A 15,558-nucleotide genomic window follows, 5' to 3' on the forward strand; every position below is an offset into this window, starting at 1 on the left:
TAAGTCAGTATTTTTTACTTTTTGGTCAAGATCAGGTTTTGGTGAATATTCATGATTTTTAGGCAAAAGTAAACAGACATGAATAAGGGAAATCACCTACTAAAATGAAGTCACAACCTATAAATTCCTATGACCAGGCCTTCGAAAATTTTTAATGATTTGCCCCCTTCAATATTTGATCAGAAGATTGTCATGTGTTGGGCAGTTTGTGGTTATAAATATTAGGATCATTGGAGTGTCCAAAGGATGTTACATTTTTGTAGAGTTACCTCCCCTGATTTAAACCCCCTACCTTATCATGAAATTAAACCCATTATTCTTATTCTTAAGAAGTTATTATGTATGAGTGATGTCTGGGGATATTTATTTCAATAATATATCGTGCCTCCAATTAGTTTTATGGATCGTTTGTTATTTCATTGTAATACGAAAACAAGTCTGTGATCTTGTTTTCCATATTTCAAAATGTCAGCCTCCATGAAGTCTCAATTAAAACTTTTGACATTGACGAAAAACAGTATCAACAGGTAACTACTAGTAAATTCAATAATGTCAACTCATTTTTTTGAAAGGCCTCTGTATCGGGGTAACAGACATTAAAAAAACTCCAAGATAATAATGGGATTGAATACCGGTAAATTGACATGTTGTTAATGAACTGATAGGCTAGTAATAGAATAGTTTTTATAATTATAGTGGCCATACACTGCACGCAGCGATCCATCTACTTATACCTAACTGTAGACAGGCAGCCCAAGTTTGAGATGATCAGTGGCCTTTGGCTTCATTTTTCCAAATTTACAAAACGGCCAAATGCCAAAAATGCATCCTTTTGATCGCAGTTGAAGGCTTCGTTAAAAATCTGAAAACTATCCGATCGATGATTAAATCTATAGCCTAGAGGTCCTACAAAATAAATAAGTTCGAAATAAGTAAAATTTTTTTGAATCAACGTCAAAATAGAGCCCCCTCTTTGTACTGGGTTTGACCAACAATTGAAAAGTATATCCATTAATATAGGCGTACTGTAGGCCTAACCTGTAGACAGTAGAGTGAGGGCCGGAGGACAAACAAATTTCACTATTTTCTTGGTGAAAATGTATCAAGAACTTCACCAAAATCCTCTTTGCATTAATACTACAGACCCATATAATTGTGTGCGTTTAGAAAAGAAAGCAATTATTGATATGGGAATCAACGACAACATTCTATGAATCATCCTTTTTATACGCCCACATTTTAATGTGGACGGGTTATGCTGTCACCCCTGTCTGTCCCAATTTTTATCCGAATTTGACAAAACTTGAAATATAGGTCTATCTCTCAAAGATCTTGGTTCCTTTCGATATTGGCATGTATCGGACCATAACTTCATGGATTATGGCCCCTGATTGTGGACACTCTAGGGTCTAGGGGTCACAATTTTCATCTGATTTTGATGAAACTTTAGATGCATGTTTATAACCTAAAGATCTTGGTTGCTTTCGATGTTCACGCATATCAGATCCTAACTTCCTGAATTATGGCCTCTGATTGTACGAAAAATCAGGCTTTTAGATTGTGGTCCCTCTAGAGGTCACAATTATTATCCGATTTAAAAAAAAACGTTCAAATATATCACCGTTACACCATAATGTCGGTTGAGTTTGAATTTTCGTGAAAATTGGACCAAAACTGTGGGACAAAATTGCTGTCCCCTTGCGGCTTGCACACAAATAGTGTAAACATATCGCATATCTAGGTTGTGGACCCTCTAGGTCACAATTTTCATTTGATTTTGATGAAACCTGAAATGCATGTTAATAACCCAAAAATCATGGTTGCTTTCGATATTCGTGCATATCGGATCGTAACTTCCTGAATTATGGCCCTTGATTGTACAAAATATAGTGTTTTTAGCTTGTGGTCCCTTTAGAGGTCACAATTTTTATACGCCCACATTTAAATGTGGTCGTATATTATCGTTGCCCCCGTCCGTTCGGCTTCCACAATTGCTTGTGGACGCTCTAGAGACTAAAGTTAATATCTTGTGGACACTCTAGAGGCCAAAGTTAATATCCGATTGACTTTAAATTTATACACAGTGTTTAAGTGCATGAGACGAAGAAGCCTATTGATTTTCAGCAATTTCCAATAATAACTGCCAAAATTATGGCCCTTGATCACTTCAAAATATCTTGTGGATGCTCTAGAGGCTAAAGTTATCATCCGATTGACTTCAGATTAATACACAGAGTTTAAGGCCTTGAGACATCAAGTAAATTGATTTTCAATGAATTTTGATAACTTGAACAGTTTAATCCATGATATTAAATGTTTCGTATACTAAACATTAGCATAGGGCAGAACTATATAAAAAGCAAACAAATTCTAATGATTTTCTGATAATTACTGAATGAGTTGTTACTCTTAATCAGATTTTAGTGTATTATAAATGTTTCATTACCGAAAAATGTAAAAATATGCGACTCTTAATCAGATTTTAGTGTATGATAAATGTTTCATTACCGAAAAAAGTAAAAATATGTGACAACTCTGTTGACTGCCCCAATGATTTAGCTGCTGTGGGCATAGGTTTCGTTGCCTGGCAACCTATCTTTATCTGATTTAAAAAAACCTGTGAAAATATCACTGCTACACCCTAATGATGGATGAGTTCGAATTTCGTAAGAATCGGCCAAATAGTGTAAAAATCAAGGTTGTGGACTCTATAGAGACCACAAGTTTTATCTGATTTTGATGAAACTTTAAAGTTATGTTTATATCACAAAGATCTTGGTTCCTTTTGATATTCGCGCATATCAGACCATAACTTCTTGCATTATGGCCCCTGATTGTACAAAAAATCACAAACCCACCGGCTTGGCTGCCAATTTTCATGATTTTTGCCCATGTCTTTATAGGTGTAAAACATTTTTAAGACGCAACAGCAATTCTTTAACTCCTCCAAATTTACTTGATCTTCAAGGACGAGGTATCTTTCAACACATCTACCCTGAGAAAAGGTATGTAAGGATTTCATACTATATTTTATAATACCAGTACTTATCTTTTTATGGCCAAATTAAAATGTCGCAGTATATTGTCACATTGGTCGTCCACAATTGCTTGTGAACATTTCAACCCCATATGTGTTAGACAGGTTTGTCAGAATTTTAAAAAAAATGTATATTGACTACTGAGAGGTATAAATTATTAATGTTAATTATCTTTTATAATAGGTAGGAATTTAAAGATACATTATGGGAGATTCGGTAACGAGTTGGCAGTTCTCACTATAATAGTTAAAAACTAGATAAGGTAGAAGGCAATGTGGTGAAAATTTCATTCAAATTGATCCACTATGAACCGAGAACTAAGCGACTGAAATTCCTATAAGCATCGGTCATCATTACTAAAGTCAGTACGATAAACAGCATAGTCTCGATTATCCATTTAATCGTTTAATGAGAAGGAAAGTTATGCAGTAAATCGGCTTACAATCCACTAAAGATCGCCGGCTAGCGCAGCCATCTAGAGTTGATTATGGCCTGGATAGGTTAATTAATGTCTAATTAATAATTTAGATAACATTTCAGGCCTAAAGAAAGACCTGAAATAGGCAGATTTAGCTCTTGCATAATGCATGTTTAAGTAATTAAATGATCAAGCCAATTACAATGTTATTCACCTACCGGGCTCCGTGATTTTATTTTATCTTAATCCTGAAAAAATTTTAGCGGTTTCTTCTTTTAGTCCCCTTGATGTCAGTCTATGGCTTGTAAAATCTAGTCAAAAGGTTGATTATTACTCGTCGACTAAGAAGTCAATCAACTTGTCACTTAATCTTTAACAAAAGTCATATTTTGGCGAGAATGTTCAAAGTAGCAAAATCATGATCCAAGTAATTACTACATTTAACTGTACATGTAATTTTGATAATCCTGTAAATATGCAAGCTTGCTGATTTTCATAAACAAGTCCAGTAATTAAGTAGTCTACAGTATCTGTCGTTAAAAACCAATGTTAAGATATCCCCATAACACGGCGCAATGATCTCTAAGGTATCAGAGTCTACTTTGTTCCTTTAAAGGTGCAGGAAATGCCCATGGAGAATGTCCACTGAAACCAATGATGTACTATTTACTGGATTGGTCATCAGATTAAAAAACATTGTACTAATATGAAAACTGCTTGGCCATTCTTCTGTGAGGGGAAGGATTTTTTGTGAATTCAATTATGGGTACCAGACGGTTGACGTCACTTAACCAGCCAATTTCCTGGACACCTAAATAACCACAAATCTTATTTGCAGTCCAGACTACCCCCCCACCACAATTTTCATGACACTGATGCACTGAACAGAATAGTGTATTCATAAACTTTAAATTAAACAATATAGTATTATACATGAACAGTGGTGACATCATACAAATATTAATACTGGTCTTATATTTCAGTTTAAATGAACTGTCAAAAAGACTTTCCGCACCTCAATGTATATATTGCGGTTTTGATCCCACTGCTGACAGTTTACATATTGGAAATCTATTGGCTATTATAGCTCTCATACATGGTCAACGGTATGGACACAATGTTATTGCCTTGGTGAGTATGCTCTCCAATCTTTCATCCATGATATTAACTTCTGATGTTGAAGAAGAAACAAAATACTGGAACATGAATATACTTTGTCTCGTTAAAGGACATACTATTAAAATGAGTTAGCCTGTCTGTCTGCCTGTCCTTCAAACTCGTTGATGATGAGCATCTCTGCTTAGTCTGAGCCGATTGACAAGCAATTTCATTAGTCGCAACTTTGGACCAAAACTGTGGGACAAAATTGCTGTCCCCTTGCGGCTTGCACACAAATAGTGTAAACATATCGCATATCTAGGTTGTGGACCCTCTAGGTCACAATTTTCATTTGATTTTGATGAAACCTGAAATGCATGTTAATAACCCAAAAATCATGGTTGCTTTCGATATTCGTGCATATCGGATCGTAACTTCCTGAATTATGGCCCTTGATTGTACAAAATATAGTGTTTTTAGCTTGTGGTCCCTTTAGAGGTCACAATTTTTATACGCCCACATTTAAATGTGGTCGTATATTATCGTCGCCCCCGTCCGTCCGGCGTCCACAATTGCTTGTGGACGCTCTAGAGGCTAAAGTTATGGCCCTTGATCACTTTAAAAAAATCTTGTGGACACTCTACAGGCCAAAGTTAATATCCGATTGACTTCAAATTTATACACAGTGTTTAAGGTCATGAGACGAAGAAGTCTATTCATTTTCAGTGATTTTCGATAATTACTGTCACAGTTATGGCCCTTGATCACTTTGAAAAATCTTGTGACGCTCTAGAGGCTAAAGTTATCATCCGATTGACTTCAGATTGATACACAGAGTTTAAGAGCTTGAGACGAACAAGTATATTGATTTTCAATTAATTTTTATGACTTGAACAGCTAAATCCATGATATTAAAAACCAAACAAATTCTAATGGTTTTCTGATAATTACTTCATGAGTGTATTATAAATGTTTCATTACCGAAAGAAGTAAAAATATGCGACAACACTTGTTGACTGCCCGGACGATTTAGCTGCTGTGGGCGTATGTTTTGTTGCCTGGCAACCTATCTTTTGTTTAGGCCTAGTATTAAAAAGCAGTATGATCGATCAAGACTTTTAACACAATAACCCTGGTCTAGTGGTTTAACGCATGCGCATGAAATCACAAAGGTTTGTCATTTAGTCATGTGCTGTGATTGCCATTCATTGTTTCAACATGACAAGGAGTAGGGTCGCCTGTCTAACCTCATGGGTTTTCCCTGGGCCCTCCAGTTTCAACCCACTGCTAAAGACACCTACACACAGGCGAACTATTGAAATAAAATTGAACCATATGTTAGTCCCGAAATGATCTACTTTGTATTGAGTCTCTCTTTCTCTCTCTCTCACTAGTTGAGGTAGAAAGTTATAACTTGGTGTAGAGGTTTATTAGGTTAATATCTTTACCGAGTCCGTTGATTAACATTTTCCGACAAGGCTAAGCAGAAATAAGCAACTTGGTTGGTCAAAGCTTTTGGACACTATGGATTATGGGAAAGTGATAAAACTACATCAAAACCATAACTGAGTTCGATTACTAGCATTAGCTAAGTGTAGTTAAGCATTTTATTTTGTTTGATGCTTTACAAAAAGATGTATCGTCTATTTACTTTGGCATTGAGGCGAGAAATTCCAGTTTCACTGTTGTCTTGTTTTAGGAACAGGTGCATTTTTTAACTCAGTATGTCTTATAATATCAGTAGTAAGAGTTTGTGGTATGTGAAATACATACTGAACCAAGCATAAAACTGATACTACACACCACATAATAATAAAAGCATCAACTTGACTAACTGACAAAAGTAGGAAAAGAGTACCAGTAAGCAATTGGAGATCTATTTAACTACGTGATTGTAATTGGAAGCCATCCATTTTAACATGTCCACATGAAACATGTTTCAACTTATCAAAAGGTGTGTTTTTATTCCTAAAGAAATATGTTTGATATTCATATAAATCCTACACATACTTTTAATGTTTATTTTAGGTTGGTGGAGCGACAGCTCAGGTTGGAGATCCCAGTGGTAAGACAAAAGATAGAATACCTTTGGATATACATGATGTAGAGAGAAATGTAGAAAAAATAGGTGAAAATTTACAAAGAATATTTAACAATCATAAGACCCTTCTTTGGGAGAACACACACAAATCTCTACATAATGTCAGGTAAAATTGTACTAGTTTTTTTCATTGTCGTTTTTTATACGCCCACATTGAAATGTGTTCGTATATTGTTGTCTCCCCGTCCGTCCGGCAGTCCGGCGTCCACAAGTTGTTGACGCTCTAGAGGCTAAAGTTAATTTCCGATTGACTTTAAATTTATATACAGTGTTTAAGGCCATGAGACGAAGAAGTCTATTCATTTTCAGCGATTTTCGATAATTACTGCCAGAGTTATGGCCCTTGATCACTTCAAAAAATCTTGTGGACACACTAGAGGTCAAAGTTAATATCCGATTGACTTTGAATTTATATACACTGTTTAAAAGGTCATGAGACGAAGAAGTCTATTCATAGCAATTTTCCATAATTACCGGTATGTGATACAATTTATTACCCAGTTACTCTTAACAATAAACACATTCAGGTCAGACAGTGATTACTTTTATTCTTTGTCAGTTTTTTACAATTTTTATTTTATTTTCTAGGATAGAAAATAATATACATTGGTACAAAGATAAGAATGTTGTAGATTTCTTGTCAATTGTAGGAAGAAAGTTTAGAATGGGACCAATGTTATCAAAACACAGGTAAAAAGCACTGGTAATTTAGAGCATGTTTTACCTGGATTCCTTTATGAACATTTTAAAATTTAACAGAACACTATTTTTATTGGAAACATTCGCTGGGTTATTGTATAAGCATGATGTTTCGATATCAGTTTTATTTATATTATTACTTACTAATTATTTGTAGTGTTCAAAGTCGTCTGAGCAGTGAAGAAGGAATGAGTTTTACAGAATTTACTTATCAAATATTTCAGTCTTTTGATTGGTTTCAACTCTATCAAAAATATAATTGTAGGATTCAAGTAAGTACAGGTTTTGGTTTTTTTATTTGATGACAAGTTTTGATGAATTTGACCATACTTGTAATTTGTTAAATCAATTTCTCAATGTAGCAGCTATGATATCTAATTGAATATTTATCATACTGAAACTTTTATATATATAAAGTTTTACATAATGTATAACTCTTTTATTGAGTGAATATTGATATTTTTAGATAGGAGGAACAGATCAGTTAGGAAATATACTAGCTGGCCATGATTTTATAGAAAAACAGATAGATGACAGAGTTTTTGGTAATTTACCCTTTCATAAGTAAACATCATTCCTTCATTTGTGTTTTTGATCAGTTTTATGTTTTTCTTTCATATGAATCAAAAGATTTAGCTGGCTGACCACAGACAAGTTATAATCTATTTACTTTAATATTGGCACAGGGAAAAATTGTTATCGGATAGAATCTGAAACACTGTATTATGTTTTATAGGTGCATGCAGATCATAAAATTTTGTCTCCTCTTACCTTTCAAATGAGAACCTGTCCTTTCAAATGACCAGTGATATTGGTATCTGAAATTAAAACTGAGTTTACTTTACAGTTTGGGAGAAAGTTGTTTTAGATTAATCTCAGATTATTCCTATTTATAACAAGACATGTACTTTGCTAACATAAAAATACATATAAAAACAAAAGAAATTAACTATATATTCACCAAAGTATTTTTCGTATTATAAACTAATCCTTTCTTGTGATGTCTTTGCTAACAAAATGATTTACCTGGCACGCAAAATATTGGTACAATGAAATAACAATTATATTCTTTCAATGTAAGACATTAATTAGATGATGTACATTGTAGGACTGACCGTTCCACTAGTAACTACAACAGCTGGTAATAAACTAGGTAAAACAGCTGGTAATGCTGTGTGGTTAGATCCTTTAAAAACATCACAATATGAACTATATCAGGTATTTCTTAATTATATAATCTGTTTATCAAAGGGAATATAAACACTAAATCCTGGATTAACTGAAAAAAAACCCCAACAAATGAAATTGCACGGGAATAAATTGCAAAATTCATTAGATTTTAACTGAAAACCTGTCTTAATTCAGCAATATTTTGTCAGATGTACCATAGTGGTCAGTTAGGTTAGGTTTCATTGTATAATTCATCATTTTCAGACTGATCTAATTTAAATATAATTCCAATTTATCGCTAATTTAATAATATACCAATTTGTCAGTATCTTTTTGCAAATCCCAAGTACAGTGGAGTAAATTTAAAGATCTTTCCGATTTTTTTTTTTTAATGTTTATTATGCAATTCTCTCAGCTTTTATCATATTAATAATCTGTTGTTATGATTATTCGTCCCATTAATTTCTCAGATTTTTTTAATGTGTCTATTTTTCTTCCAGTATTTTTTAAATGTGTCAGATGATGAAGTAGAGAAATATCTCAAACTATTTACTTTTTTATCTGATGATGATATTATGAATATATTGAAAATACAAGAAGTAAATATATTTTTATTTTGCTCTTTATTGAATAATAATTTCAATGTTTATAGTATTAGTATTTTTAAAACAATTCCCCCAGCGCACAGTCCATTTTGTGACTTAAATTTCATTACCACAGTCTAAGGATGCAGAACTTAGCGTGATGTTTATGCCCCCCCCCCCCTTTAGAAGTCTTTCTATGCAACAGTCTCATTTTTGGGCTTTCAAATTTTTTGGCTACATTAAGTTTACCTTGCGTTATCCAATTGGTATTGACAGGCTGAAACACAAGGTTTTGACTCCCTGTCAAGGACAAACCTACAACCCTATTATCACAGATTCAACTTACTAACTGCTATCTGCCCCCATTGATTTTCATGTGGACGTATTATGCCGTCCCCCCTGTCCATCCGGACGTCCACAATTTGTTTGTGGACACTCTACAGGTCACAACTTTATTCCGATTTTGAAGAAACTTGAAATATACATGTAGGTCTATCTCCCAAAGATCTCGGTTCCTTTCGATTTTGGCATGTATCGGATCATAACTTCATGGATTATGGCCCCTGATTGTAGATTCTCTAAAAATATATCACCATTCCACCATAATGAAGGTTGAATTTGAATTTTGGGTAAATCGAAACAAAACCGCCCAACAAAATGACCACTCTTTGTACGCAAATTGTGTAAAAGTATGTAATATAAAGGTTGTGGACCCTCTACATTCCACAATATTTATCCGATTTTGATGAAACTTAAAATATATGTGTATGTCCCAAAGATCTCAGTCCCTTTAGATATTGTGCACTTCAGACCATAACTTTCTGGATTTGTTTTTAGCTTGTTCTCTGTCCATCTCTGGCAAAAGCAAAATGTGGGTGTATCTTGTCTGGCAACCGCTGGTTATTCTTACTGGTATACAGATAAATTGTAACCACTAACATGCAAGACTAGTGGAATTTTTTGTATTTATACTTGTAGAATACACCTGATCAAAGGCCAGCTCAGAAAAAATTAGCAGAACAAGTTACCTTATTAGTTCATGGTGGTAAGCATATAGTAATCTAGAAATTACTTAATTAGGCTTCATATATATGTTCAAAACTTTTGCTAATGTGCTCCCAAATTTATAATTTTAAAACTGAAAATAAAGTTGATATAACATTATCCAAGCCTTAATTTAGTGAACAGTACACACAGACTTGAGAATCATATCCCCATCTTTTTATATGCACATAATTTGTTTGTGGACACTCTACAGGTCACAATTCTTATGTGATAAAAACCTTTAAAACAGTTCCTCCAGTGCACAGCCCATTTTGTGACTTAAATTTCATTACTACAGTCTAAGAATACAGAACATAGCTTGATCTTTTGGAGATAAACCTACATTTCAAGTTTCTTTAAACTTGGATAAAAATTGTGACCTGTAGAGTGTCCACAAACAAATTGTGGATGGACAGGGGTGACGACAATATACATCCACATGAAAATGTGGGCATATAAAAAGGAACTAGCCGGTCGCCATTTTCCTAGTAATGATGACATCATGTCAGCTGTGAATGACTTTTTTAGGGTGCCTGAAGAAATTTTCTTCCTGACCGGAATCTAGGTCTTGCAACATCTTTGGCAAAATTGTGTACACCTCGAGGGAACTATGTAGAAAAATAAATGGAAACTATTGACTTTGTACAGTTCTTTCAAAGATAGGCTTAGAACTTTTCGGCCAGCCATCGTACACCATGGCTAAATTCTGCATTTAAACTTTTTAGATTATTGTCCCCCGCCTTTCGAAGAAAGCAGGGGTCCGTCCGTCCGTCCGTCCAACTTTTTGGGACACAATAACTCTCCTTCTAATTGAGCTAGATTGTTCAAACTTGGCGTAGGTGTTTATTAGGTGATTGCCTTGATGGAATTCGAAGATGAGAATTTTCTGCTTAGGCTAAGCAGAGATAAACAATTTGATTGGTTTGATGCTTTGGGACATGATAACTTAAGGTCTAATTAGTGAGAGTGAGGACACTTGGTGTATAGTTTTAACACATCATAAGTTCCATAATGAGCACTTTTTGCTCAAGGTAAGCAGAGCGATAAGCAATTTGATTGGCCGAGACCTTGGAACACAGTAACTCTCCTTCTAATTGAGGTAGAATGTTCAAACTTGGTGTAGGCATTCATTAGGTGAATGCCTTGATCTAGTTCAATGATAAACAATGTCTGCTTATGGTAAGCAGAGATAAGCAATCTGATAGGTTGATGGTTTGGGGCACAATAACTTTCGTTATAATTAAATGAGAGTGATGAAACTCCAAGTATAGATTCATTATATCATTACCTTGACTAAGTTCGATGATGAGAATTTTCTGCTTAGGAGAGATAAGCAATTTGATTAGTCAAGACTTTGGAACATAACAACTCTGCTTTTAATTGAGGTAGAATGTTTAAACCTGATGTAGATGTTCATTAGGTGAATGTCTTGACTGAGTTCAATGATTAACATTTCGAGCTAAAGCTAAGCAGAGCTAAGCAATTTCATTGGTCAATGCTTTAGGACAAGATAACTTTGATTCTATCTGATAGGGAGTGACGAAACTTAGTGTATAGTTGATAATCAATTTGATTGCTTGATACTTTTAAAAAAAAAAAAATGTGCGATAAATAAAAATGTGTCATCTATTTATTTTGGGATTTCGGCGAGGGACATCAGGGCCCTTATTCACGAAAACTTAAACTAAGATACAATCGAAATTTTAAGAAATACTGCAATTTTAATGACTGAGTAATATGCAAATTGGATATATGCAAATTGATTTTGCTGGTCAGCCAATCGAATTGCAGTATTTCTTAAAATTTTGATTGTATCTTAGTTTAAGTTTTCGTGAATAAGGGCCCAGTCTCACTGTTGGCTTGTTGATACTTGCATTTCATGTTTATCCTTTTGTTTTTTATTCATAGCCACAGGACTGCAAATGGCCAAGATATGGACAGAGGCCTTATTTCAGAATTCTGTGGAAAAATTATCTCAGCTAAGTGAGGATGAATTGAAGTATGCACCTGTATCTTTAGTTACTGAACTACCATTACAAGACGATATGACAGTTAAAGATATGTGTATGAAAATAAAATGTTTCCGTGTGGAAGGTACAGTCTTGTATTCAATAAAAAGTTTTGGAAAATGTGAGGTTGGACAAGGTTGTTAAAGGAGGAACGTTTTACTCCAGTATCACTTTCCAAAACTATCTCGTTTGACATTCATCTGAGGGAGTAAACATTACACAGGTCAGGGAATTAAACAAGTTTTATTAACATAATTTTTAAAAAATTAACCATAATATAGATTTTTAAATTTATTTACTTTACAGCTGATGCAGTCAGAATTATAAAGAATGGTGGTGTTTATATTAATCACAGAAGAGTAACAGAATCCAGTCTGTTAAAACATGGAACTGATATTTTACCTAACAAACTAACACTCATAAGAATAGGTTAGTTGTAATTCTCAGGCTATTCTGAAAGAGTTTTTGTTTCATGTTTTGTGACTTCCCTATTTTTTTTTATTATTTTGCGCTTATTTCTGAAAGTACAAACTGCAGAATATTTTCGTGCCTCATTCAAATGACAAAAGTTATCATCCTATCTGTATGAAAGTTATATGCATTATTTAAATTAGTAAAAAGAAAAAGCCTGTCAAATTTCAAAATTTTCTGTAAATTACTTCCAGAGTTAAGGCCCTTGTTTCAGTTTGTAGAACCTTGTGAACCCTCAATGACAAAAATTATGATCTGATCTGTATGAAATTGTCTTGTGAATGCTCCCAATTACCTACAGAAGAATAATTATGTGACAAACCTTGTCGACCCGACCGCTAGGACGAATTAGCTGCTTTGGGTGAATGTTTCATTGCCTGGTAACTTATCATTAAATTAAATTATTAAATGGCCATCGTGTTTCAATCCATTTAAATCTTGGCTATCTGAGAGTTGATTATAGGCTTGTCGTTTGAATAAATGTCTAAATAAAGACCTGCAATAGGCAGATTTGGCTCTTACATGAATTAAATTTGAGAAATTGATAGGGAATGAAAATGACCATCAAAAGTCCATTTCCAAAGAAAATGAAACTACAATAAAATTATTGATACGCCAAACTTTATATCAGTAGCTGATCTAGAAACTTTGAATGGGGGGGGGGAGTTCCAAATCTAGGGCGCCATTCACAATCCCACCCCACAATGAATGTCAACAAAATGCTGGCTATAACACTGTCTGAACACCCTAGTAGGACATAGATCGTATTGCCTATATAGTTGTTCGCCGATTGTTGTCTCGTCGAAAATCAGTTTGTTTCAAGTTGACATAAAGTCCATGTCATATTATGATTGTTATTGATTTTTGTCAACTGTAGAGAAGTGACTATATAACACTGAGCAACCTGAAGGTGGGGCCGGTAGAGGTTTGAAGGATGATATAATGGAATCGAGCGCCATAGGCGCGAAAAAATTTCAGACAGCTACATACAATATTTATGTAACTGATATGTAATTTGTACTGGGTCTGAGGGGACCTTGTCTCATGGGGGCACTTAGTTGGTCTCATGAGGGCCCCCACCTCTAAATCTGCGCCTGCTTTGTATTATGATACATATTGTGGTTGATCTGTATTGCAATATATACTAATGTCCAAAAGAAAGTATACACTGTGCATTTTGTGCTGCATCAACCAAAGTCGTTTTTCCATGGTATACGGTATTTGGGTAGAATGTCAATTTGTTTTACATTTTTATTTTGGTTAGAAATGTTAAGTTTGGAGGCAAGAGACAAACTCAGTAATGTTTTATCAGATGTTTTTAATCTAAACAAAACTTAGTCATACTTTTAGAGTGTATACTTTCTTTTGGACATCAGTATAGTTGTTGGCGTGGGTTATCTTCAGTTTTTTATTAAACAATTGATTATATTTCATTTTATGTTTTTACACAATTTTATTGATTTTCATCCAGTTTCATCTTTTATATTCTATTTCAGGGAAGAAAAATTTTTACATAGTAAAATGGATATAATCTACAATGGTTGTTGAATTTTCTAGAATAAATAGTGATGAAATATCTCATTTGTTTTTTATATGTTTTGATGAATGTTCAGGGTAGTTTTTGGACACAGATCTTATTTCATTTAATTTTTTATTGTTCAAAATTTTGTTTTACTTGTCTGTACTACAATAGGATCTGAGAGAGTTGTTATATAACTTGTGTTCTGGATGATGTGAGGGATTAGTCAATGATACAGTCTGTTACAGTGAACTGTGGGCAACCCACTAGAAACATCAACGCTGATTGGTTACACGTAATTAAATATCTGACATCATAGGGTAAAAAGCCGCTCGTATGACCTCTGAAGCGACCTTCCACTATCAGATTATTTTGACATGTTGGGCACTTTGCAGTTATAAGATTTAAAGGAGGCAAGTCTTTAACTCAATCATCCACAGTCTTCGACATTGGAAACACAACTTTTTGGTCAATTTAAATCAACATTGATGTTGTTATCTTACTGTGAAAAGTTGGGCTTCTGATATCCAATATTTACGACAAAATGAAAATTATCGCGTATCAGAATGTTTCGAGCGCCATTTGTAATGAAGCGACTTCATGAACGAGGCTAAAAATATCCTACAGGATATTACAACCGGTGTAGACTGGAATAACCAAACGCCAAATTACGCCAATTACAGTAAAAACAAATAATTGAATGTAAATCAGTTCGTATACATTGCAACCAATCTGTATCCTGAGAACCAAGTGAGTTCGCGGGTTTGCTCCCAGTGTTAACCAAGTGAGGTCGCAGGTTTGCTCCCAGTGATGGCCGAGAAAGTTCATTGGGATTTTCCAGCGTGGTTTTCCCTTATCAGTGGTGCAGGATAGATGGCCTGACAAAGACAGCTGTTTAGTTGTTCGGATTGGACAGAAAAACCAGGTCCCGTTTACACATTGGCGTGCACGTAAAAAAATCCCATGACAGATGAAATTTGATACAAGAGTAGGCCGTAGTGCCACTGTCCAGGAAAAATTTCCCCCATAGCACACTGTATGTCGTATGCCCGGCTTCAATAGTCCAGTTGGGGCAGAATAGTAGGAAGTTAAACCCCATATCATTTCCATTTATGTCCATTTCTAGGTGTCAAAGAATAGAGATTTATTACCTCCTTTAACATTGAATAAAATTGGCTGAGCATAACCGGTGTAGATTTAAAATATTAGTTGTCTCCCTTGGATCACAATAGATAAAAACTTGTTATGGAAGTCAACGTTAACCACTTGACAATAATATTAATTATGAACGGACAATATCTGAAATTTATGGCAAATGCCAGAACAATAAATAGGGTTTTAGTAATTAATTATATTTATTTTGAGCTCAATATATAGCCATAAAGGGGCCCTAACACTGCATGATAG

At 34.4% G+C, this 15,558-nt stretch overlaps 1 protein-coding gene across 1 annotated transcript; it reads left to right on the forward strand.

Annotated features, from left to right (window-relative positions):
• Positions 1-35: 35 nt before the first annotated feature.
• Positions 36-14,257, forward strand: LOC126812407 (tyrosine--tRNA ligase, mitochondrial). Its single transcript, XM_050538784.2, has 13 exons — positions 36-527; positions 2,904-3,005; positions 4,440-4,587; positions 6,583-6,761; positions 7,244-7,345; positions 7,512-7,626; positions 7,821-7,899; positions 8,463-8,572; positions 9,025-9,123; positions 10,087-10,153; positions 12,061-12,246; positions 12,468-12,590; positions 14,129-14,257. The coding sequence occupies exons 1-13, from the start codon at positions 466-468 to the stop codon at positions 14,161-14,163; spliced, it is 1,407 nt and encodes a 468-aa protein (XP_050394741.1). The 5' UTR covers positions 36-465; the 3' UTR covers positions 14,164-14,257.
• Positions 14,258-15,558: the final 1,301 nt, after the last annotated feature.

This window comes from Patella vulgata, chromosome 2, assembly GCF_932274485.2.
Source record: "Patella vulgata chromosome 2, xgPatVulg1.2, whole genome shotgun sequence".
NCBI classification, from domain to species: Eukaryota; Metazoa; Mollusca; class Gastropoda; family Patellidae; genus Patella; species Patella vulgata.